The following is a 23,627-nucleotide window of genomic DNA, read 5'->3' on the forward strand; positions in this document are numbered from 1 at the left end:
ATATATTATTCTCTTTATTTATATGACTTATATTTTGTACCTTCTACTTTTGTCTTATAAGTCAACACAGGCTCAGAGTCACCCATTCATTCATTATTTCATTCATGCATCAGATACATAGTTTCTATTTGCAATACAAAGTATAACAGGTGTATTGAATAGGCTAAAACAGCAAAAACGTTATCCACAAAGATTACAAGATTCCACAAGTTTGGCTAAAAATCTGGTCTTGTTTCCTTCTTTTTCCCGTTTTCCCGTAAATGCTGAACTCACAAAAACAGAAAATTAACCAAATAGGAACAGGACAGAAGAAAAAGAGTTCTCAAACATTTGAAAGACATGAAAGAGAGTGCTCAAAAAATAAAACGCTTTCAAATCTTCACTCCCCCTGTTACGATTCAAATTGGTACGTCCCTTGGCCAGAAACATGTCGTATCCGCATATCCGAGCACATGTCAATGTGAAGAAAATGCTGAAAAATTAAGACGCACTCAAATTACCCCCTCTTCTACGCTTCCCATTTGGTACGTCCCATGGCCTGAAACCTGTCTAACGTTGAACAGAGGTTCGGTGGAAGGAAACATCATGTAGGCCGCCAGGAAGGGAACATCCACCGCCACTCCTACCGGCCACCGCGGGTCTAAATATTTGTCTTGGGCTGACATTCAACTTCGCCGGGTCGCTGTCAGTTTGGATAACTGGCACGGGAGGTTTCCTTGCTTGAGGGCTGGGAGTGGGAATAAGAAGCTTTCGTTTTTTTCTTGTACAAAATGTAGGAAATGATAGGACATAGGATCGACTGTCTTATCAATGAAGGGTTTTTGCCTCCGTGTTGGGAGATTATTCTTTTCAGTGTGTTTGTTTGTTTGCTTGAATATATGAATACAGTAAAGTGACAGGAACTTAGCTATAGCTAGGAAACGGTGTAGCAGCAGATTGACAGGAAGGTCGAATTGTGGGTCAATATGATCTCCCCGTAGGCTGAAGGGAGGAAGTGAATGGTACAAATGTTACCTCATTTTTAAATTGATTCTTCAATACCCTGCTATATTGATGTCTTTTGCCTTATGGAAGCCAGTGGGAAATGCATAACAGTTACACAGATTTAGCGAGAACTTGATTCGCAATAATGAGTAAAACAGGAAACCAATGGGCCACAACAACTCTGAATACTTCATGGAGGTCTGAGATCTTTGCCTTGTTCGTATATAGAATTTACAGAGGGGAGGCTCATTGTGTCCCCGTCCTCTTGAGCTAAGACTGCGGTTCCCCCTACTGTACCTCTCGACTTTACGTCAGCATAGTTCAAATCTCTACGTCATTTGACGTGAAACAGCCAAAAACATGCCAAATGCCTAAACTTGACAGTTCAGACCCGCCTCCAGGCCAACGTCTGACAAATAGTTTCCGTCTACATACGATTTCCAGAACCTCCGAAGTCCGAACACTGTAGTGGTTTTCCTGATTCCAACTGTGCTGCCAACTGTCGTTTGATTATGACGTCATTCCCGCCACCGAAAGTCTGACAGAATCAAGCCCGCCCGGTGCCCGTCTCTGTCAACGTAAACATCGTTAAGAAAACCAGGCAAAACAATTTACCTCGATGACAACATGAATGTGTTAAGTCCCTTCTTTCTTCTGAAGACAAGATACTTGTAGCTCCTCACCTATCTTCTATCTGCTCGTTAATTCTGATCGTGCGAAACATGCGTCAATCATGTGAAACGTGACACAAGTTGTTTATCTCCGAAGGCAAACCCTGGACCAATCCACGGGCGACTTTAAGATCGTATTTGTATACAAGCACACGACAAGACATCGCCTTATTTAGGACAGAAACACGCAAAAAGCAAATTACGTGGTCTTATCAGATATCAGCTCCAAGACAAGACGTCCTCCTTCAGTACAAGGCAGACCGCGGTATAAGAAGCACACCACCCATAGGTCTTAGTAGGACTTTCCTTAAGAAGGATTACTTGAAGATATGGCGACTAAGAAACCGGCGGCGAAAACAGCGGCGGCTAAGACGACTTCTTCACCGGCTGTGGTGAGTATTAACAGGCACAAATGCTGAATCGGCGGTTCCAAACTTTTCTGTCACTGGCTGGCGGGCAATGTTAGAGAGGTCAGCGGGGTTGAATGTACCGTAGCACGCCGTATGTAAACTCGGCCCTGACCGCATTGCGTTTCCGCTATCTGGACACTGCATCAGACTTTACAGTCATGGCGGTAGACTTGGCATGTAATCTATGCCACTGACGGGCCTCATGTTTCTGTTCTAGATGTAGTGATGATACAGGCTAGCTTGTATGAGATACAATCCTTGGACTCTATCCAGCTCTAGCTGGCAGATACGAGGATATATGCACGTATACTCAAGGGAAAACTTTAATTGCAACCCACAAATAGATTGATTGTTTTTCGACTATACGTGTTGTTTGTTGTAAACTAATTTTGTTACGCTATCATATTGAAAACAGAAAATGGAGAGAAAAGGAAAGAAAAGCTGTGGTGGGTCTTGAATATTCTGCCGTGGAAAGAATGTTCTCCGCACTAGGGACCCTGACACCCAGGCGCTCCAAAAATATCAGTCGGTCTCTGGTACGACGCGCTCGTGCGCACACTTCCTTATTCGTCCACTACGGCAAGAGACATGCATAAATTATGCAAATCAGCCTCCTTTTTAAAAAGCCTCCACGGCGGGCGACATATTTACCCAATAGTTGCGATAGCTCCCTACCGGATAGTTTTGCAAAGGGTCTTCTACAAGCCTTCCAGTCCAGAAACAAAATGGTAGGTATTGTCGTCTGCAAGTTTCTCTCAGAATCCATTTCCCCTTGGATGCTACAAGGCATGTGTTAGCGTGTTTGCCTGAGAGAAATGGCCAACTTTTGGCGGGCTTGTTTTGGCTGGTACTAGTGTGCTAGCCAGCTGCTTGCGCTGTAGTGGGAACTTCGCCATAGCGACATATGTATTATGTCAGTGATAAGAACATGCTGTCCAGGGTGTTAAAGAACGTGTACTGTTCCTACTTAGGCTTGGTATAAGACCTCGTGGGAACTAAACATAGTGTCACGAAGCTTTAGAACAGAGAATGATCCCATTTTCTTGCTGTACCTAAAATAAAACAGAAAGCAGATCTACTATATGCCTGCTAGAAAATCCTGCACGTTTTTATTTTTGGATTTGGGAATGCAGGGCTCATGTTTGGACTTGATATGGCCGCCACGAGTTTGGTATCGCCCTTAAAATGGCCTTCGTGTGCAATGGCTTGTTTCAATACATTTTTACACAATGGCATCTAATATTATCTGTACTCTTTGTTGCTCACGTATTTTTCTTTCCTGTAAGTTTTGCCGTAGTCAGTTCTTTCCTTATGTTCTATCTGGTGCCCCCCTCCCCCCTCTTTTTATGCTTCTCTCTCAAGCTTGTCTTGTTAGATATCCAGGTTGCTGTATAACAGTAAAACAGCTACGAGGAACGCACACTAACGCTTCTTTTTCATTCTTTCTGCCCCTGAAAATCTCAGGGTGACGTGGTAAGTACGATTTGAGTCGTGTGCCCCCCACCCTCCTTCTTGTCCTTTCGTTCTAAATATATCCTTCCCCCATCAGCGTTAACTTCCCCAAAATATCACATTACATTATCCACAAATTCCTTGTAAAAACGATACGGCCTGCTACAATTACGCGATCCTAACCATATTCTATATTAGTAAAAAAAACTTGTTAATCAACTTTTCCCGATAAATGCTGGTAAAGCAACAATGTTATCGGGTATTAATTTTAACAGAACACAAAAATTCAAGATTGTTGTAAATTGTGCGTATTTAAGCTCAATCTTAAAATCTTTAGCCTTGGAACAGAAAAAGAAAGCTATTTGTTAGAAAAGAAATGCAAAAGAGCAGAAGAGTCTCTTTCTCTTTTATGAACTTCGCTAAGGCGTAAATTCTCTGGACCTTGCATACATTTTTGAGTAGCTGTCAGTCCGGTGTTATTTGATCTTTAACATGTCGCGCCAACTGGGTCTACAGAATTGGCTTACATTTGAGGCACGGGCGTTCCTCCCATAGTAATGCATACAAAAATAGCAACGCAATATAGCAGGCTAGACGCATTGCAGTTCGCCAATGCAAACTCATTTTTTTCAGCTCACTTTTGTGTGTGTGAGCCCTTTTGGGTATGACCTATTCGGTATTGTTTGGAAACAATGTATAAGTCTTGACCCTTCATAATGCTTGTGGGGAGAGTTGAGAAAAAATTCGGTCACTGTCTAAGGTTATCTTAGGTCACGTGATCACACGTTTGCTCCCCCCCCCCCCGTATCAGTTTCTGTGACCCTATATATGGCGGGAAAAACAAGCATGGTAAGCAATCGCATGTTAATGTCGCCGTGTACTGGTTGTATGTCCCACTGCCCAGCAAGTTTGCCATTCCGCGAATGCTTCGGTGCGACGGGCATTTTGGGTACAGGGTGGGGAGGGGGGCGGTGTATTGTACCTGAGAAAGCATTGCACACATGCAGCATCTCTCTTATATATTCGTTGCATTCTGAGTGACTATAGTGTGTTATGTGGTCTTTTCTTTTGTTTGATGGTATACACTAGTAGTACTTCTATGCATTGTTGTTCAAAATGTATAGAATGTCATGAAACACACCATATTCTTTCACTTACAAAAGCAGTAACATGGCAAAGCTATTGAATGATGACAAGTTAGTAAAACCATGCTAGCCAGCTGTGTTGTTGTAAAGTTCTATTTACGTACTTATCAACTGCCTTCAATTCTGGATTTCGTTTTGTTTTATTTCGTTTAGTTCAGCAATCTTTGTTTTAAAGCCTTGTTCAGTGCACTGGGTGCTGTATGTTTCAGTTTATTTTTTCCGGGCTTGTATTCATTGTTTTGTTTTAAGTTTTTATCTGACGTGTCGTCAGAATTATTTCTGCGCGGCATTTTTTGTTTGTATGCATGATTCTCCTATCATGTCATTTTCTTGTCCTTCGCAAAATCTCAAGGCACTATGATCCTCATTTTTTGTGTAAAACTTTCAACTGGCAAATTAAAAGTAATACTGTTGCCAATCAATGCAGCTAAACGTTACATGCTGGTTGTGCCCTCATTTTTTCAGTCCCCGTGTTCCTCCATCTCTCTCTTCACCCACGTGACCAACTATCCCATCATGCAACTGGCCTTCTGTGGCCGCCATGACACTTTCGCATCATACAATCACCCCCTCCCCTACTTTCTGAGATGAATAAACTAAAATAAGCCTAATATCATAAAAATAACGACTTCATTTAGTATTGAACATCACAATTAAACAATTTTCAGCAAACTATTCTTCTCGCCATCTTTAAAATCATCACAAAACTAACGCAACACCGTTGTTGTGTAAAGATCATTCCGTAGTAAAATAGATGTCGTAGATGTGTCTATGTCTGGACAAGATTGTCCGACAGTCGTGTAGAACTGTTACTAATGGTGTTTGTGTGTTGTTATGTATTTTCTTATCGTGATACAGGCGGAAGATAAAGCGGTATGTATATCACGTGATAATCACGTGGCTTTAGTACGATGTACTAATGACCGCCCACCCCGCCAAGTCCGCCTAACAAAACTTCTCGCAAAACATCTTTTCGTAGCATTTTTAGTACATGATAGGTGTTCAGTAGATCTATGCTACTGCCTCCTTTCATGCCACTTCTTCATGAAACGTATTTTCTGTAGATATCGTAACCCATTTTAACGTATTTTAAAGTATACTATCGTGGGTCCAGAATGTTAAATGGCCTATTAAATGTTCTCCCTGTCGAATCACTCATTTTAACGCGTTGGAATTATGTGCTAGTTTTGTGTTATCGTTGGTTAGGGAAAATTTCTTTGTCACCCCTATCTATCCTAAAAATAACAGATCAACAATGGAACGGAACATGTAATAGTTTTAGTCAAATTGTAGATTGTGTGATATTTTTTCCATCTGTTAGTCTTTGAGAGGATGGGGACTTAGCCCAATTCGTATGTGCTATTTTGAGAGTTATTACCTTCGCCAGGAGGTTAGTTGTTGAAAAAGATGTTATGCTTGTATACAAAGTCTGACGTTTTTTTAATTGTCAATTCCAGGCCGCACCAAAGGCAAGGGCGTTGGGTCCAGAGGAGAAGGATGGTAAGTGCTACGTCAGATTCACGTCAGAATTGCGTCATCTATCCAAATGTTTCCATCAAAAGAACCGCAGTTGTAAATGTACAGCTTGTCAATAGGACTGCTATATATGAGGGCAATTTGAAGATGTGTTTGACCTTTCCTGATTGGTTGTTGGCTTACCGGACAAACGTCTCAAGACGCTGTGCCTCCAACCAGACAGCCTGTCTTGTCGCGCTCTGACAACAACGGAAGAAATCAACCGTGCAACAACCAGGAATTCCGATTCTGCAATTTCTTGCTGAGCTACAGTTTTGTGGGAAGACTGCGGATTGGCTTCACGTTTCTGAAATTGGAAGGGAGTTATTTGAAGGCCTTCCCTGTCGGCTATCACGGGACCCGGCATACCGCACATACCGGCCATCGTTTAAGGATGTACCGGAGGCTAAACTACAGGAATCGTCGGGAAACAACCGAATTGTGCAGCATTCGTACCGACCAAGAATGCCATTGTGAAAACCTTTGTCTCATCTTAGATAGCACTCGACTACAGTTATTTTTAACATCGTGGAATGTGGCAGCTGACAGCCAATGGTGAGAGACGTTGCGTCCTGGTTAGGACATAACGTTTGGGTGTACGGATTTTAAAGGGTCTTCAAAAATGTTTTTTAGATTAAAATTTAAAATGGTATTGGAACCGCTTGAAGACGATGGAAAAAGGCTGTTCTTCAATATACATGGTGGAAAAAAATATGACGAGTTCACATGCCTTATTGACCTATACACCCCTCTCGCAGAACATGATATGGACCAGTCCACGACAGCTGATATAATTCCGGCTCTGACCTCCAGCGCCCATCAGCAAATTCCAGCAGGTCCCAATATGGGAACCCGTCTGAACCGGTTTATCTGACTGTCCTTGTCACAAACACACACAAGGCACGCTGACGCGAGCAATGACGTCCTTAGCCACCGTCAGCCAATCAGAAACGTTGTAACGTCTACCATGCTGGCGTCACAGCACGTTTTTTGACAGACCTAACGAAGCGCATTATTGGGTATAAAAGCAAAAGGCCTTGACAAAAGCCAAATGGTATTTACGCAACATTTAAGCACACATCTATACATCTCTCAAATCCAATTGAACTTAAGAGAATAGGTTGCAATTAGCAAGATGAAGGGCGACTAGAATTATTTCCTTGTTCGGCTTGAGTCAATAATGTCTAAGAAAACAAGTCAGTCAAGAAATGACTTTAATTTGTGCCCGCGAGCGTTGGTCATGAACTCCACATGTGCAGCACATCAAAGCAAAACAAACTTGACCCGGACCATGATGCACCTGGGTGTCCCATGATGCCTTCTCTCCTTGGTAGTTAAGGGCATTTTGAAAACACGTCAATCAAGGGAAGAACGGAAAACATATTAGATATACCGGGGAGGTTTAACCTCCTTGATATACACATCAAATTTACAAAGAGGAAGCATGTACTTTGCAGCAGTGTTTAAAGATGTGGGGTCCAAACGTAGAGTATTGTCCCATATAGTCACGGCTGACGTTCTGTCGTTTCTTTACGTTTCAGAGTGCATGAAGATCTTCGACATCTTCGACAGGAACGCAGAGAACATCGCGCCCGTTTCAGACACCATGGACATGCTGACCAAGCTGGGCCAGACCTACACCAAGAGGGAGACGGAAGCCATCATGAAGGAGGCCCGGGGGCCCAAGGGTAAAAAAATCTTTGTCGGGATAACGTCGTGCCTTCCGTTAGGATTTAGTCACGAACGTCGTATACGACAGGTTTACGACATTCTTGGATCGGTCGTGAAAATGTCCTCAAAATCCAACGGACTTTTAACGGTCGGTCATGTCGTAGCCTCATTGAAAACCGCACGACAAAAACTCGTACGACGTATGTGACAGGTTCACAGCACTAATTGTAAAACAACATTTCTTCCAATGCTACAAAATTTCACAAAGTTGAAACTGTAACTGAAACCGTGTACCGAAGGTTTGAAGTTTAAATATTTTCTTACACTTTGTCAAATTTACCTCTCTCGCTTCCAGGAGACAAGAAGAACCTCGGCCCCGAGGAGTGGTTGACCCTGTGCTCCAAGTGGGTGCGTCAGGACGACGAGGAGGAGATCCTGAGGGCGTTCAAGGTGCACCTCTTCACTTATTCGCACGAGGGCCTCGTGAGCCCGTTCGCCCAGGTAGAGCGTCGCTCGAGCATGTAGAGCGTCCTGGGCGGACGGTCCTGATGGGTGTACTAGAGTCGAATCTTCAGCCAACCGTGGAATTTTTGTGAAAATGCTTGCCATTTGAAGGCCATCCCTTGTATTGGCCGGTAGAACTCACCCAGTCCGCCCTACCACCCAGGTTTTCGACGCCAACGGTGACGGTGTGATCGACTTCGACGAGTTCAAGTTCATCATGCAGAAGGTCGGCGAGGAGCCACTGACAGACGCCGAGGTAGAGGAGGCAATGAAGGAAGCCGACGAGGACGGCAACGGTGTCATCGATATCCCCGGTACGGACACCCACCCACCCCCCAGCTCATTCAACGGACACCCACCCACGCAATCAACCAGTTACACACCCACCCATTCCCTGACCCACCCAACAAACACCCACCCACAACAATCACCCACCTACCCCCTGACCAACCAAACGGACACCCACCTACACAATCACAAAGTCACACATACTCTATTAAATATATCAATGCATGGGTCATGTTATTTTCTTGTCAACAATGATTATGATACACATATGAAGTAAGATTAGCATGAATATGGTGTTATATAGAGAACCTGTACGCTTGTTTATATGCACATTTTTATTTTTCAGAGGCATGTAAAGGATATGTGCTTATCATAAATGTTTTTGCCAATATTTCTTTTCTTGAGTATCATTTAAAGTTGGGTTGCTTCCAGTTGCTTCCAGTTGTTTTTATTCTTGGCAGCAACCACTCACGGACGCCACCTGGCGAACTGCACGAGATGATACAATTTATGATTTCGCATGTCATCAGCATCTTCATACACAATCCATCACAACATGGACACCACTTCCACAACATATCTCCTATTTCTAGAATCATTCACTTTTGTCACTTTTTCTGTCACTTTCTATTAATGGAATTCTGTCTGTATTTCTCGTCGTTTCTGTTGTTTTGCTCCTGTTCATGTTTCATGTGCTCATTAACATCTAACCCTCAATGCCTCAGCCCAGAGCTGCCTTTTACCTCATAAAAAAACCTTCTCTGGCAGATTTTCTGTCCTCCACTCCTATCCATCTTCCACTTCCACCCTTTTATATCTATTTTCGACTTTCGTTTTTCACTTACGCCTCTCCTCACCCTTACAAAACCACCAGAATTAATCCATGACGATCATACATTTCATCATCATCATCACCCCGCTGGATTCATCTAGAACTGCACCAAACCGGACGTACTTTCCCCTGCACTAACAGATGGGAAGAAGGATAGCTTCCATAACCTTATGTTCTGTCTACAGAGTTCATGGACCTGATCAAAAAGTCCAAGAATGCGCTGAAGGAGGCTTAAGTTAGTCCACAGGATTCACAGGTACTACTGACGCCAAACGCACCATTCCTTTTTTCTACTCTCTTCTCTTCTTTTCATCACTGTGGTCAAGCAGAGTAAACAGGTGTGAGGGATAGGAACAGACATTTTCGCGGGTTGCACTGGTGCATGTCGGGTGGCAGCACTCTCCTCAGCCAACAGCTTTTGTCATGTGATGGTCACGTGAAATATCACGTGATGGTCACGTGAACATGCCCCCCTTCCCCATGCCAGGAGGGTAGCATGAGCATGTTTTTGTGACCTTCATGGCATGTTCGTTTTGTCCTCTGTGAACAGAGTTTATGGATCTCATCCGGAAGTCGAAGAACGCATTGAAGGAAATTTAACGTGGTCCAACTGTCCTTACAGAAGGTGACTATTATGGGTTGTCGTGAACGAAATCTGCTGTCATCTTTCTGCTTCTTTAACCTCAATTCAAATCTGTCGCTAAACTCACGACAAGTTCTTCACAATCGCCATCTTTTCTACAAGTTCGTAGCAATGGGGGCTAGCCACGAAAAGGCTGAAATTTGAACTCTCGGAAACGCTCTTTCTTTATCTTGGTAACCCCCTGCATGCAAGAGAGTTTTTAGAAAATTAGAAAACATCATGCTAGCTTCCCCCTCGATCCGAAAAAGTTAATCTTTATCTAACTTCCTACGCGAATATGACCCACAAAGCATCGCTCTGTTTTTCCCCAAAATTGTTTTTGGTCTGTTTTTTTCTGTCTATCGTTGTCGATGATGATTTTTTAAATCGATTTCGTCACCCACTATTTGTTCAACGTTTGACAAGTCCGTTCCGTTAGTTTGTTTGAATTGATATACATGTATATGAGATGTATACGTATATCTTACCACTAATCTGGAGTTAGAGATAGCCCGTGTGTTTTATACGTTCTAGATCCGTCTGTTACGAAGTTTCACCGAAGGAACTGTTGAATAATAATTGAATAATTGACCTGTTAATAAGTCCAATTTTACTGACTTTTTCGTCGATTACCTCTCATTGCTGTGTGTGCTTTGTATGTATTAAAGTGAATAGTGTATGAATGGAGTAAAGTTTTATCAATCTCGTTTTAATGTATCCGTGAAGAACGTACTTCAATGTTTCGTAAGTTAGTCGGCTATTGTCTCGAGTTTGTCTTACGTTGTCGTTTGGAAATCGTTATATTAGAGCGAATCATATTCAACCACATATGTTTACGTAACATTATATTCATTTGAATGTTTCTATTTGCCTTTTAGAATTTATAAATCTTATGCGCCGTTCAAAGGCTGAACTGATGAGAGATTAACATCGAGGGTGGAAACACCAAACACAGCTATTGGGTAGATCATCTCTGACGTCACTTCCTGCCAGTGTTGACATCATCATGACGTCACTTCCTGCCAACCAGTGACGTCGTCACCCGAAGCAAGTCGCAACCACTCGTTCGTCATTTATTTAAGATCCTACAAGTAACTCTACACTACGGCAAGCCACACATACAAAAAAAAATTAGCTGTAATGTTCATTTTGGAATGTGTAAAATTAACGTTTTTTTGCGACATTACTGTACATGTACTTTACGGCATAGTCTTATTGGTGAGTTTTGATACGGTTCAGTTAAGTTAACCTTAGCGTTAGTGTGAGGGATTTTTGGAGGGACTGTCCGGGAATATAGGGGTTATTTGAGCGTCTTCATTTTCCATCTGAGTATGGTAAAATTGAGATTAGCTTTGTTGTTATTGCCAGCGCTCGACCAGGTTGGTGACGGCATGTAACATCAAGCGTGTACAACATGTAATAAAGTCTGTGTTGTCTTCGAATAAGGATTCTGTCATTTTATGTGTCCCATGTAAGTAAAGTAATCATATACATGTACACTGAAGAATAAGATCTCAGAGGTTCAGGTATGAACAGCCTAGCGACAATAACCTAGTTTGACGAACTGTGACTCATTATGGGTAATATGCTTTTAATTAACAAGCTAATTAGATTGTCGTTTCAATTGCTTCAGATACCAGCTGTCCAAATCTCGCGAAGAATGCAGGTCAATTAGCTACCAGCCAATCACGCTCCGTCTTACATTTTGTTGATCTCTGGTGGGTTGGTCCAAACAGACATGCACATGACAGCTTCGCGTATAGAAACTTGTGATTTCTTATTACACCGAAGAACAGTTCTGAAGCCACTCCATGATGACAATGGTGCCTTTCAAAGTATAGAAGCGAGCAAAGAAAGGACTATTCCAAGATGTAGCCACAAGAAAGCAGTAGCAATAGATGTCATGGCCGCCAATATCCAACAAGAGAAGGGTCTATCAAGGTGAGCCCACTGCTAGCCATTATTGAAGAAAATTGTATTGTCTTGTTATCGTTCTTTGACCCTAATTACTGTCAGTGAATATCCAAATTTCTAGCAATAAACCGGTTCCCGGTTTGAGCTGCGCATGCGTGAAATAAAAGGTGATCGCCCCAAACTTGTAAACAGTTCTGGTCTCAGAGGCCTTCAAATTTGACCTATTACCCACAATGCATCACACTGTGCATGATTATAGGTTCCGCTTTACTGATTTGTATTTGATTTCTATTGCAAACTGGCTTAATTACAGAGATATAACACATAAGTCAGATTCACAGTCAGAATTGTTCATTTCATTCTTGTATCTCCGAAATACGCAACATAATAAGATGTATAAATACAGCTAGAATATCAACGACACCCATTAATAGAATTAAAAGAAAAACTGCGCATAAAATCGTTCAATAAACGAGGATGCCTTCTGAACTAATAATAACTTTATTACTAAATATAGCACTATAACACTCAATAAGACCAAGAATGTTCTAATGTAGCTATAGCCGTTACCCTGTCTATCCAAAGCGAAGTTTAGAACTCCTGATGAATTTATCGTGAGCTATAGATATGTTAAGACGGCCTTCATCAAAGGACTTCAAAGTTTAGATGGAACAACTGACCTTACGGCCCAGACGTAGGATCGCTAACCTATAAACCACAGCATCCCTGAACATTCTCCCTGAAGGCAAGATTGCAGTAAACAGTGCCGCCGCTTGGTGGCGCTTATCCTCACTTATCAATGACATAATTCACTATCCTCTGGTTGTGCAGACATTTGCTAACCATATACTCCACCGGGTAGGATGGAGCCTCTGACCCTATGGCCCAGAAGTAGGAACACTAACCGACAGACCACCGCATCTATGAAGGCAAGATTGCAGTAAACCTTCCTGACGCTAGGTGGCCCTTATCGACACTTATCAATGACATGATTGACTACCCTCAGGCTGTGCAGACGTTTGCTAACCATATACTCCACCGGGAAGTCATCCTTACGTTTCGGTTTGACGTTGTCGTAGTAGTGATAGCGGATGCCTTTGCCGTGAGTGTCTTTGGAAAAAGGATAGAAGCCGTAAAGGTTTATTCTGCGACAGAAGGTGGAAGCCATGAAGACAGACAACATTCCGGTCGTGTCCACTCCTCCTACGAGATGCCGGGCCAAGTCAGGCATTTCTTGGCTGATGATACTGAAAAACAAGGTATACATTCCAAGCATTATTAAAGGTAAGTCTTAGACAAGTTTAGAGTTATTTACCTTCGTATGTGGACTGTGGAGGTTGTGTTCAACGCGTTTGTGTGTTTGTTTGCTTGTGATTCCGTATCCATTTTCACATGCTAAGCACATCTAGGGAAATGACAGGAAGTTAGGTCAAAGGTCCCAGAAAGTTCCCAGAAAAGGTTATTTCATTTGCATGTATATTACCTTATGGAGGCAAGTTGGAAATACATAGACAGAGTCAGCGAGATACTAAGGATGTTGAATTAAGGCAAAATTTACAAACTTATATTTTTTATAAACAAAGTCACAAATAGGTGGAGTGGATACTCACCCTCTAATTATGATTCCGAGATTTTTGGTATTCTTTCTAAGAGTGAAGCAAAGTTTATTTTTCCTGGCTATCGTGATGAGACTTTTCATGTCTGCGTTCCATTCTTTGGTCTTTCCTTTATCAAACATGAGGATTGAAGCGTTCATACTCTTCAGACGCTGCGTATAGAGATTTCTGGGATCCGGCAAACGCAGGGATTTGCTTATTTTAAGAAGAACGTCCTTATTTAAAAACGTGATGTCTCTCTTGCTGCCGACGTCATGTTCGTAACCAACCGTTGGAGCGACGCTGAACCTGATGACGTAATCATGCGCGTCAATCTCACCACCGCAAAGGCTGCCGGTCAGGATGCCGCTTTTGCCGACGATTGCGCATGTGTTGTAGTGACGTATGGTGTTTTTGTCGTCTAGCTTGCATGTTGAGCCACCTTTTGCTTTCCTGACACATTTGTGGACTTTAGTCGAGTCCCACCTTATTTCATTCTTGGCCATCCCGCCCTTTGGAAGTAGAGCACGAGAGAGTGTCCTAAAATATCAAAGAACAAAACATCAATTTAACTTTATCTAAAATAAAAGCAAACTTTCTTACAGACGTAAAAACATGAATCTGTTGAACAGTTTTGATACTGTACTGCACAGCACGATCAGCTGCAATATGTACGTTTAAAACTACTTCACAGTACAACACATTGTGTAGGTAACACATTCCAATTACAGCCGCCATTTTGAAATGTACTCCCGCGAGAACATAGCCGGCGAGACTGCGCGTGAGCTTGCCCGAAAACGAGGTTGGTTATGATACACTGGCGTTCATTTGTCTTACCTGAATTTCCTCAAGACTTGTTCGTCTATAAACCAGATGTCCCACGTGCTCCACTTATCAATCTTTTCGAATCTGTAGTTAGCAGGAAAAGGTCTGCTTGTGTTGGTTTTTCCTTTTTGGGAGGCAGTGTAGTAGCTCCTGTTGTTTGGCGCATGCGCAGATGGCAAGATGACGTCACTAATGGCTGCCATCAAGCTGACATCCTCCTCCATCAAGGCACGCCGCTGGACACTGCTGACTCCAACTTTTTTGAGAGACATCAATCTAAATAGAAGCCAAGCGCAATAAACCCGTTTATACGTTGCTAATGATGCTATCCTTTTCATAAAACAAATAAAGATATATGAAATATACGAAACAAAAAATATCTTCAAGTACCTCGCATTCCGAGAACAGTTCCAACTGAGGTACACGAACGCGAAGAACAGAAAGGTCAAAGTTGAGACCAAGACCAAAGTCAGCGTACCGCGCAGGCGCCTCATGGGAGTAGACCACCTGGGTAATGTACAGGTACATGTTTGTTTAGGATGGGGGAGAAAACAAATTGCAACAAGAAGTCGGGGATTTCATACCTCCGTGACATACTAGTACGTATATACTAGTATCTAATTCATTACTTTATATTTCTACCTCTCTATGATTTTTTTCCACTAAAAGGAACAGACTTCCTGCTGGCTGCTAGCCGACTGATGGGACCTAACATCCTGTGTCTGACCTTTTGTAATTAGGGACTATTCCAATTTATCAAGTTATGGCCACCGTAATGTGATAGATTGGTTCTTCTGAAAGATTTACAACAAAATTCTCTCTCTCTTTCTCTCTCTCTCTCTCCCCTCTATCTCTCCCTCTCTCTCCTTCTCTCCCTCCAATGGACTGGTCATCTTGGTGACCCAATTCTGTCATACTGCAAAGATCCGCCGGCGGCGCTTTTAAACTACTATGGCTATGTGACTTCGAGGTCATTGACCAGCATAATGACAGGGGTATAATAGGGACTGTGACGTAAAAACAGGCGACTGTAATTTTACACCTGATTAGTTCTCACACACCGACACATAATTGTACACATATATCTGACCTATATTCAATCCAATCTGTTTGTCGTGTTAGTAGATATATATCAAGTTATGCACCAGACCCAAACATGAATATTGTGAAGAAGTCACTACTCCATAATGCCGAAAAAGACACAGTTGAGCTACAAACATGGTGAATACTTATAACATGGACGAAGTCAGTAAAGATTCAATTAAGGCACAAATGAAGCAACTTAGCAATTTCGCTTGTAGATACATGTACTATTTTGACATACCTACAATTTTGCAACAGCAACTTGTGATGCTTAAGCTACGCAACAAAGCATGCGCCTGAAGTTGAGCTACTTTTGGTCCTATATATTTAAATTGAATTCTTAATTGCATGTTAAGCCCTATCTGTCAATCAAGATGTTCCAATACGTCCCTTGTAACTATGGCCGCCACTTGTACAAGAATTGAAGCTTATTTTTGGTTTTAGTCCAAGAATAACCGTCAAAATAATGTTTATGGCGAAAATACTGCTTTTAAGGAAGCTGAAACAATTAGAAGAGTGCAGACTGTTGGCGTTATATTAATACAAAAATTTCTACTGCTACTGACATCCGAATTGTGATCTAACAAGAAACATGCTTGAAATGCCACGAATGTAAGAAACATTGCCACCTCTTCCAAAGAATGAATTGTTTAAGCAAACACTCACATACCTGAAGTAAAGGAGCAAGGGCATGCGCATTCCTGACAAGGATTGATTGAGCTGAAGCCCCGTGAAAACGTTTTGTAGAGTTGTGACCTATGCTGCACGAATGACAACAGAGCTTGTAAAACAGGTCGAGAACGACAGGTGAATTCCTTCGGGCGCTCTGATTGGTTGAATGGTTTTCGAATTCTCGGTAGCCCTGTATGTAGTGTACTGATGGTGGAGCTGACTTGCCGCGTTTTACATTCACAGTATATGCCCTCTTCAGTCGCCGGTACGTTACCACTTCCAGTTCCATGATTTTGTTTTACATTTTGAAAACATTGACGGTAGACTACTTCAGATAATAACATGCAGAAGGATTCCCTTCGGAAGTAAGATGATCGGTACTCTTTTGTCTCCGAGACTCCGCCCTGAGGAATTATCCAATCAAAAGACCGGTCCGACCAGATGCTGGCACGGTGTTCTCAAGAGCATGCGCGCTAACAACATACACAGGTAAGAAAATATTTTGTTTCTCTCTATGAAGTGGCAAAAAAATGCCTCCAAGTATCAAATGTTGTAACTTACACATGTAGAAACCATCTTAGTTTGAACTAAAATCGTTTTCTCGTACAACTCTTGCCAGATATGAAGATATGTCTATGATGGTTTTGTTATTTCATGACACAAATTGTTCACAGGTGACCTGTTAAGATGATTCTCTCAAGGTTTTTCCAAAAATGGCGACCGAGAGGGGCCAAGAGTGTGTGGAGGCTCCTCTTGGGGTTTATTGTTATAGGACTCGCTTTCCTAGTCATGACCAACAACTGGAAAGAGCAGCGAAATATCAGGTAAGATTCAGCGTTGAAATTACAAATTTTCAGTGATGTTTTTAGTTTTTTCTGAAATTAAGTATTCTAACTCGTAGAATATGTACATTGTAAACATCACCCCAAAAGCACGGATTCATAGTTCCAGTTGCGCATGCGCAGTGAGATGAATTGTGGGTAATGTGCCAAAGATGAAGGTCTTAACATGTTTTAAATACGTCTCAGGGACTTCGACTTACATAATATCCATACTGCAAAAGTTTCTAGATTTCCAGTTTTATATTAATAATTTATTTTTTGAAATATTTTTTTCAGCTCAAGCCTAGACTTGGAGGAGTACGAAGTAGAAGATGAGTCTGATCCGGCAGACGGCTGGAGTCCACTCGACACTGTCTGGTCAGACGCAATGAATGACGGGAGATTTTATCTCGGAAGCCGTGATAATATCAGGTACATCCCCTCCCCCCTCTCAACGTATAAGCTCAAATAGTTGCATGTGTCTATTCTTTCTAAATGGGTCTATTCTTTCTAAATGTGTCTATTCTTTCTAAACGTGTCTATTCTTTCTAAATGTGTCTAATCTTTCTAAATGTGTCTAATCTTTCCAAATGTGTCTATTCTTTCTAAATTTGTCTATTCTTTCTAAAGTTATTAACAGATTTTTAATCTTCTTTGCAGTATTGTCCTACGGAAGCCAGGAATAATCCTACCAAAAGAAAAGAGGTCATTCAGCAATGCAAGGAGACTCGTTAAAAGGTTTGCCTGATCTCTTATTTATTTGGTTAAAACATTGCTTTTACTGAAAATAAACAATCATCATCATCATCATGCCTCCAGATTTTAATCCGGTGAGGAAAAGACAAACTATCCATTTTTATGTGGTAAAATTGCCTTTAATTTCCAAAAAGGTATTGAAATTCCGGTCTTCATATATAGGCTAGGAGCAAGGATGGCTTCAGCGAATGGGAATGTATCAGTGAAAATTGTAGAGAAATACTTCAATCTAACCAACATTGGCAAGAGGTATGCAAAGACTTCGTCTTCAACTTGGAACAACTGGCCGATCAACAGTGGAGCACTGAAAGAAATTAGGTAAGGAAAATGTCCTGATAGGAAGTATTGTTTTGGGTGGCTGAGCTGTAGGTTTGTGTGTCTGTTCTTCCGGACAAAGTAGGTTGAAAGCACGTTGGTGGATTGACCTGAAATACTCCCCGTAAGGCTGAAAAATCCGATTATTATATAATTTCCTGCATCTATTATGAAAGTGCAAAGGACAAAACATGTATTAAACGGTGAGAATATTTAACATTAACAAAATAGAAAGTTTATTTTTGTTTACAAAATAGGATAAGTCCATTGATTTTTACCCCTCATGGTCACCATTTCAGGAAACTGGTTGATACTAAACTAGTTGATAGTCTGTACCCTCCGCATGGAATGGACAACAGAGAAATTATACCGAGCTCCAAACAAATCTTAATGTGCCGGAAAGAAGTCAAAGGTCACCAAACGTGCAAACTGGAAGACCATAACACCATACGTCACTACCAGACATGCGCACTCGTCGGCAACAGCGGGATCCTGACCGGCAGCCTTTGCGGTGGTGAGATTGACGCGCATGATTACGTCATCAGGTTCAGCGTCGCTCCAACGGTCGGTTACGAACATGATGTCGGCAGCAAGAGAAACGTCACATTTTTAAACAAGGACATTCTTCTCAAAATGAACCAGTCTCTGTACCAGCGTGGTTCTAAAGATGTCTACTCTCCAAGACTGAAACATATGAACGCTTCAATCCTCGTATTTGCCAGAGGCAAGAGAAGAGAATGGATGGATGATATAGAATGTCTGATCAAAATTGCAAGAAAACACAAACTGGCATTTACGCTGATGAAGAACATTGTCAGCCCTGCATTTACCATCAGAAAGTGAGTATAGAAAAAAATCAGTTCCTCAAGTTACTGGTAAGTGATAAAAATGTGATTTAAGGAATTTTCTAAAAAAAAAGTATTGGATGGCAAAGGTGTAGGCTTGTGTCTCTGTTTATCATAGTAGTTTCGGTTGCATGGTGGGTGGGAGGTGATTTTGACAGTTGATTGATAGCAAGGGAGTAAGTGGTCAATATGTGGAGGAATTCAGGAAGCGGTGTAATTCCCGATTATGTAATACCAGATTGAATTACACCATACGACCCCTCCACAGTTTCAATACATTCATGTATCACAAAACCTCAAAACGCTTCCCGGAGTTCTGAAATCTCCAATTTCTTGTCCCTATATGTTGAACCTTTGTCTTGTGATATGATATGATATGATATGATATGATACTGTATATACCCATACGTTCTTTATATTCTTTTCAGCACCGTAAAAGCAACAATGCCGGACTTGGCTCAACAGTTGGGCAAGGTTGACCTGGAAACGACCGGAATGTTGGCACTCTACACGGCGTTGACTTTCTGCACACGAATCAGTCTTTACGGATTCTACCCATTTCTTAAAGACGCGAATGGAAGAAACGTCAGTTATCACTACTACCCTAACGACGATCTTAAGAATGAGATCAGAAATTTTTCCGTGGATTATGCCATCAGCCGGCGTTATGACAAACTCGGCATCATCAGACATGTTATAGATAAATGTGAACAGACGCACCTAGCGGATAAAGGTAGCCCTGCAGGCAGTGGGAAATTGACGAGGTTTAAAGACTTTAAAGGCAAAGACGCAAAGGGCAAGAGCAAAACATAACATACGTTAAAGACATGTAAAACACACGTTTCAAGGATGTTATGATGAACACACTATGTGCCTAATCTCTAATGGACTTGTACACTATGTGTCTATGGGCCTGCATGCCATTTTCCGTTAACCGTTATGGGCTATTCTGATTCACCGTTAATTAAGTGTCATCGGTACAGCCCGTTCAATTTACCGTTAATCGTTGCCGACCGCCCTGAATTTACCGTTAATCGTTGTCGGCCCTGTTGAATTAATCGTCAACCGTTACCCCCATGCAGACCTTTTTTAAGCAGTCATCTTCAACTGTAGTGAAGCATGATGCTTTTTGAAGTAGCTACTAGTGCGATGCGGCTGTGTCTAATGTGGCAATGCGGCTGTGTCATACTATAAATTTAAATGTACTTGGAATTATCATGGAATTATATGCATTTGCAATTAAAGAAAGTTACGAAAGCTAGACGTTTTATGTTCCCAATATCATCATCATGGCTTTCCCCTGCCTCCCCACCCCCTTACTTGCTAATGAACTAGCCCCTGTACTTAAAGAGTAGAAAGCATGGGAAAATAAGGTTTCGCCTTTGTCCCTATCTATTGTTTTGACTGTGCGCAGCTATACTTGAACTCAATGAGAGTTTGAGTGATCTCTAAAAAAGAGAGAAAATATCGCTATACATACATTTGTATGTGATCTGCTAAAAAGAGAGAGAAAACAGCGATATATTTACATTTGCATGTAATCAGCTAGAAATGAGATAAGAACACAGTGATATATAAATACATTTGCATGTCATCAGCTTAAAGTGGGAGAGAAAATCAGCGATGCGTTTACGCTTCTTTGCGCTCCTTGAACAGACCATCAGAAGGACCAATGACGTCATGACGACTTGCACAGACTAACAGGAAACACCTTTAACCTCTGACACAACACACAACTCCCCAAACAAAAGCTCTCTGGCTCTCAGCCGACGTTTCACGGGGTGAGAATAGCGGAAGTGGTACAACAACTTTCGCCAACATTCGGCCGAGATTTCTAACGTTACAGCAAAGAGCATGTTATGTTAGACTGTCTGGAACAAGTTTGGTAAAGCTCTCTTTTTACCGGAACGCTCTTGGCCTACGTTGTTTACCTCGAGTCAAGGCTAGACTGATAAGGTAAGGTTTATGTTTGTTTAAGAGCTGAACAATAAGACATTATGTAACTATGCCGGTGACATTACATGGATGAATACTGCATTGAAGATACTGCTGTAAGTTGTAATTTGTATTGTCAAAACCTGTACAAGTGACCACCTCTTTAATATGTATACAAAAGACCACCTGACCAATGTGACTACTTTTTTGGGGTCCCTTGGATAATTTTCCTAAGGACAAAGGCATTATAAGTCCTGTCTATAGTGACCACCTGTCCACATAGACCATACTTCATCGGTCCCCTGAGTGGTCTTTTTGAGAAGTTTTGACTACTAGTATATTTTAAAGTGGCATGATATGTCTTGATATATCTTAACATGTTTCCTGTTATGACTAACATAAATTGTTAGGGAAAGACCAGAACGTATGGGTCGGGGGGCTGCTTGAGGGATAATTCGCCAAGAATATGTCTAGAAATTGCACATTAAAGATATTCTTAATTATATTTTGAGGAATATTGGGAAGGGGGTTACTGTCGTGTAGACACAGCCGTACACAAAAGAGACACAGCTGTACACAGAAAAATCTCTAACCTCCTCATCCTTAACTATCGCCCGGTTAGTATCAGAGATTAGACTTCCTATATTCTAGTCGTGTACCATCTCTCCATTTGCCTTTGCAAACAATATACGTCATTGTAGACTCCAGTCTGTTGTGTTGCTTTCATCCAAGACAGCGCCAAGACCAAACAAAGTGCAGCTTGAAACGGCAATGCCAATGTCAATATAACATCTCGGCCTAGGAGAAAGAAGTGCTTCCTGTTTTTTTTGACCGACTCTACAAAAAAACCTACCGACCCAAGCTTTTTCGACTAGCAAGGCCACAAAATTTTTAATTTGATATATCTGGATTTCATACCCTCTGAAACGTTGTCTTATACATTTTAAAGGAGTTTTTAATGTCGTAAATTGGGTAAAACATTTGTCCCTTCCCCACAAGCAAACGGAGGGACGGCTCCCAGAGACAGCTCTGGTTCGGATGCACTTTAGTTTTACATAGTTAAACTGTATTTGGATCATGATTCGAACATCCGAAATGCGAAATCTGAAAATCCCTACCTACCAACTTATTTCTTTCGGGACTGAGATCGGAAATACAACGTTTTTTTCTTGCCCCAGTAACCATTCACTGCTCAAAGCAGAAGTAGTCAGCATATTTAGCCCGTGTGTAATCGACACTTGGCCGTTTCCGAAAACGAAAGGAGAATCGCCCGTCCGCCCGGAAGGAGAGGCCTTTTGTTCCCGTCTGATAGCGGCTGGCACCGCGCCATTTCCGCGGTACACATTCACGCGTGACCAGTCACAAGACCACACTAGTATCAGATCATTATAAAGTAAAAACTAGTTATAACAGTAATTAATCGATCTCCAATCTTTTTGTGGCTTCGAAGTCAGTATCAAATTAGCCAGCCTGTATCCTTTTGCCAGAGAGTTAGTATCCATTTGCCATCCGAAGGCTGGCTTACAGAAAATAATCTTAGCTAAAAAAATAAAACACGCCTAAAACACGCCAAAATTATGAGTCAAAGCCTAAACCTCTGCTTGGAGAATATCTCGCCAGCCCTTATATAAAACGTCGTCATCATGATTCGTCATTACCTCCGTGAATGGAGGTAATGTTTTCATATGCTAGTCATGTTCACCGTAAAGTGACAGGAAGTAAAAGACTGCAGAGTTGCGAGAGTGATTCAGAGTTGGCATAATTAGTAACTTATCAACCTTGTGTGGCAACTGACAAACAGTCAAGGTCAATGGAAGGACCTACTAGTTCACAGGGTGGTATTGTCTTGATATGTCTGTCTGTCTGATTGTGTTTTCGTGGATATATGTTCCTTCAATATGCTAGTCACGCTCACGTTCATTTTTTCCACTCAGGAAATATCATGGAAGAAGAATACTATAATCTGACCACCATATCACCTGAAAATGATGGAAACGGTAGGTTTACATTTTGTATTTGATGTTGAATTGAACATTTTGTCAAGAATATTTCATTATGATGAAATTTAATAAAATCGTGCTAGCGAGATCGTCCGTTGCTTTCTTTGCCTGAATGGCTGGTGACAGCTAGCTTACAGCAGGTGGCGAGAAGCCTTGGTCGTTGCTTGACATACTAGTATACATGCACAGGCGCTAGACCTTTCATGAGACGATGCAATCATACTCCTTGCCGACTCTCTTTAACTCTTACAGGGGACTATACCCCTTTAAACAAGGACGAAGTTCAGGACGTACTGTACGAGATCCCGGAGCCACTGTCGACCAATGATCCCACAGAAGGCGCGGATCTCCTGGCAGATCCATCTGAGGACGATCCCGAGAAGTACGTCGGAGCGAGTGAGGAAGACATCGCCATGATTGAGTCGCCACAGCCCACCTTCACTTTACCATGGAAAATATGCCTCATCGTCTTTGTACTGATTAATGTGGGAGTGGTGGGGTTTCTGGTGTATCACGTTAGTAAGTACCTGTTACCGACTTTCATTCAAATTAGGGAGGGCTACGAGTGGGGGCAGGATCAGGGAGCGCTACGAGTGGGGGCAGGATCAGGGAGGGCTACGAGTGGGGGCAGGATCAGGGAGGGCTACGAGTGGGGGCAGGATCAGGGAGGGCTACGAGTGGGGGCAGGATCAGGGAGGGCTACCAGTGAGGGCAGGATCAGGGAGGGCTACCAGTGGGGGCAGGATCAGGGAGGGCTACCAGTGGGGGCAGG

The 23,627-nt window shown here is 42.0% G+C and overlaps 2 protein-coding genes and 1 pseudogene across 6 annotated transcripts; 2 read left to right on the forward strand and 1 right to left on the reverse strand.

Moving 5' to 3' along the window:
* The first annotated feature begins 1,895 nt into the window (after positions 1-1,895).
* Positions 1,896-11,536, forward strand: LOC109478993 (calcium vector protein). 5 transcript variants are annotated; one of them, XM_019780832.1, is made up of 8 exons: positions 2,692-2,793; positions 3,530-3,538; positions 6,120-6,162; positions 7,719-7,865; positions 8,204-8,298; positions 8,516-8,666; positions 10,023-10,097; positions 10,973-11,536. In XM_019780832.1, the coding sequence occupies exons 1-7, from the start codon at positions 2,791-2,793 to the stop codon at positions 10,070-10,072; spliced, it is 498 nt and encodes a 165-aa protein (XP_019636391.1). In that variant the 5' UTR covers positions 2,692-2,790; the 3' UTR covers positions 10,073-10,097; positions 10,973-11,536. The 5 variants fall into 5 exon arrangements, with proteins under 5 accessions (XP_019636394.1, XP_019636392.1, XP_019636393.1 ...); XM_019780831.1 differs by lacking the exon at positions 10,023-10,097 and adding an exon at positions 9,658-9,728 and having other exon boundaries at positions 2,697-2,793; XM_019780835.1 differs by lacking the exons at positions 2,692-2,793; positions 3,530-3,538; positions 10,023-10,097 and adding exons at positions 1,896-2,047; positions 9,658-9,728.
* Positions 11,537-12,048: 512 nt separating this feature from the next.
* On the reverse strand, positions 12,049-16,569 carry LOC109478971 (CMP-N-acetylneuraminate-poly-alpha-2,8-sialyltransferase-like). The gene is made up of 5 exons (XM_019780802.1): positions 16,182-16,569; positions 14,819-14,935; positions 14,441-14,704; positions 13,619-14,143; positions 12,049-13,255 (listed from the first exon to the last, which is right to left on the reverse strand). The coding sequence occupies exons 1-5, from the start codon at positions 16,208-16,210 to the stop codon at positions 12,976-12,978; spliced, it is 1,215 nt and encodes a 404-aa protein (XP_019636361.1). The 5' UTR covers positions 16,211-16,569; the 3' UTR covers positions 12,049-12,975.
* A 186-nt stretch (positions 16,570-16,755) lies between these two features.
* LOC109479012 overlaps positions 16,756-23,627 on the forward strand; it is a 16,937-nt pseudogene continuing 10,065 nt past the window's right edge.

Source organism: Branchiostoma belcheri, unplaced genomic scaffold (genome assembly GCF_001625305.1).
Source record: "Branchiostoma belcheri isolate BF01 breed outbred unplaced genomic scaffold, Haploidv18h27 scaffold46, whole genome shotgun sequence".
Taxonomy (NCBI): domain Eukaryota; kingdom Metazoa; phylum Chordata; class Leptocardii; order Amphioxiformes; family Branchiostomatidae; genus Branchiostoma; species Branchiostoma belcheri.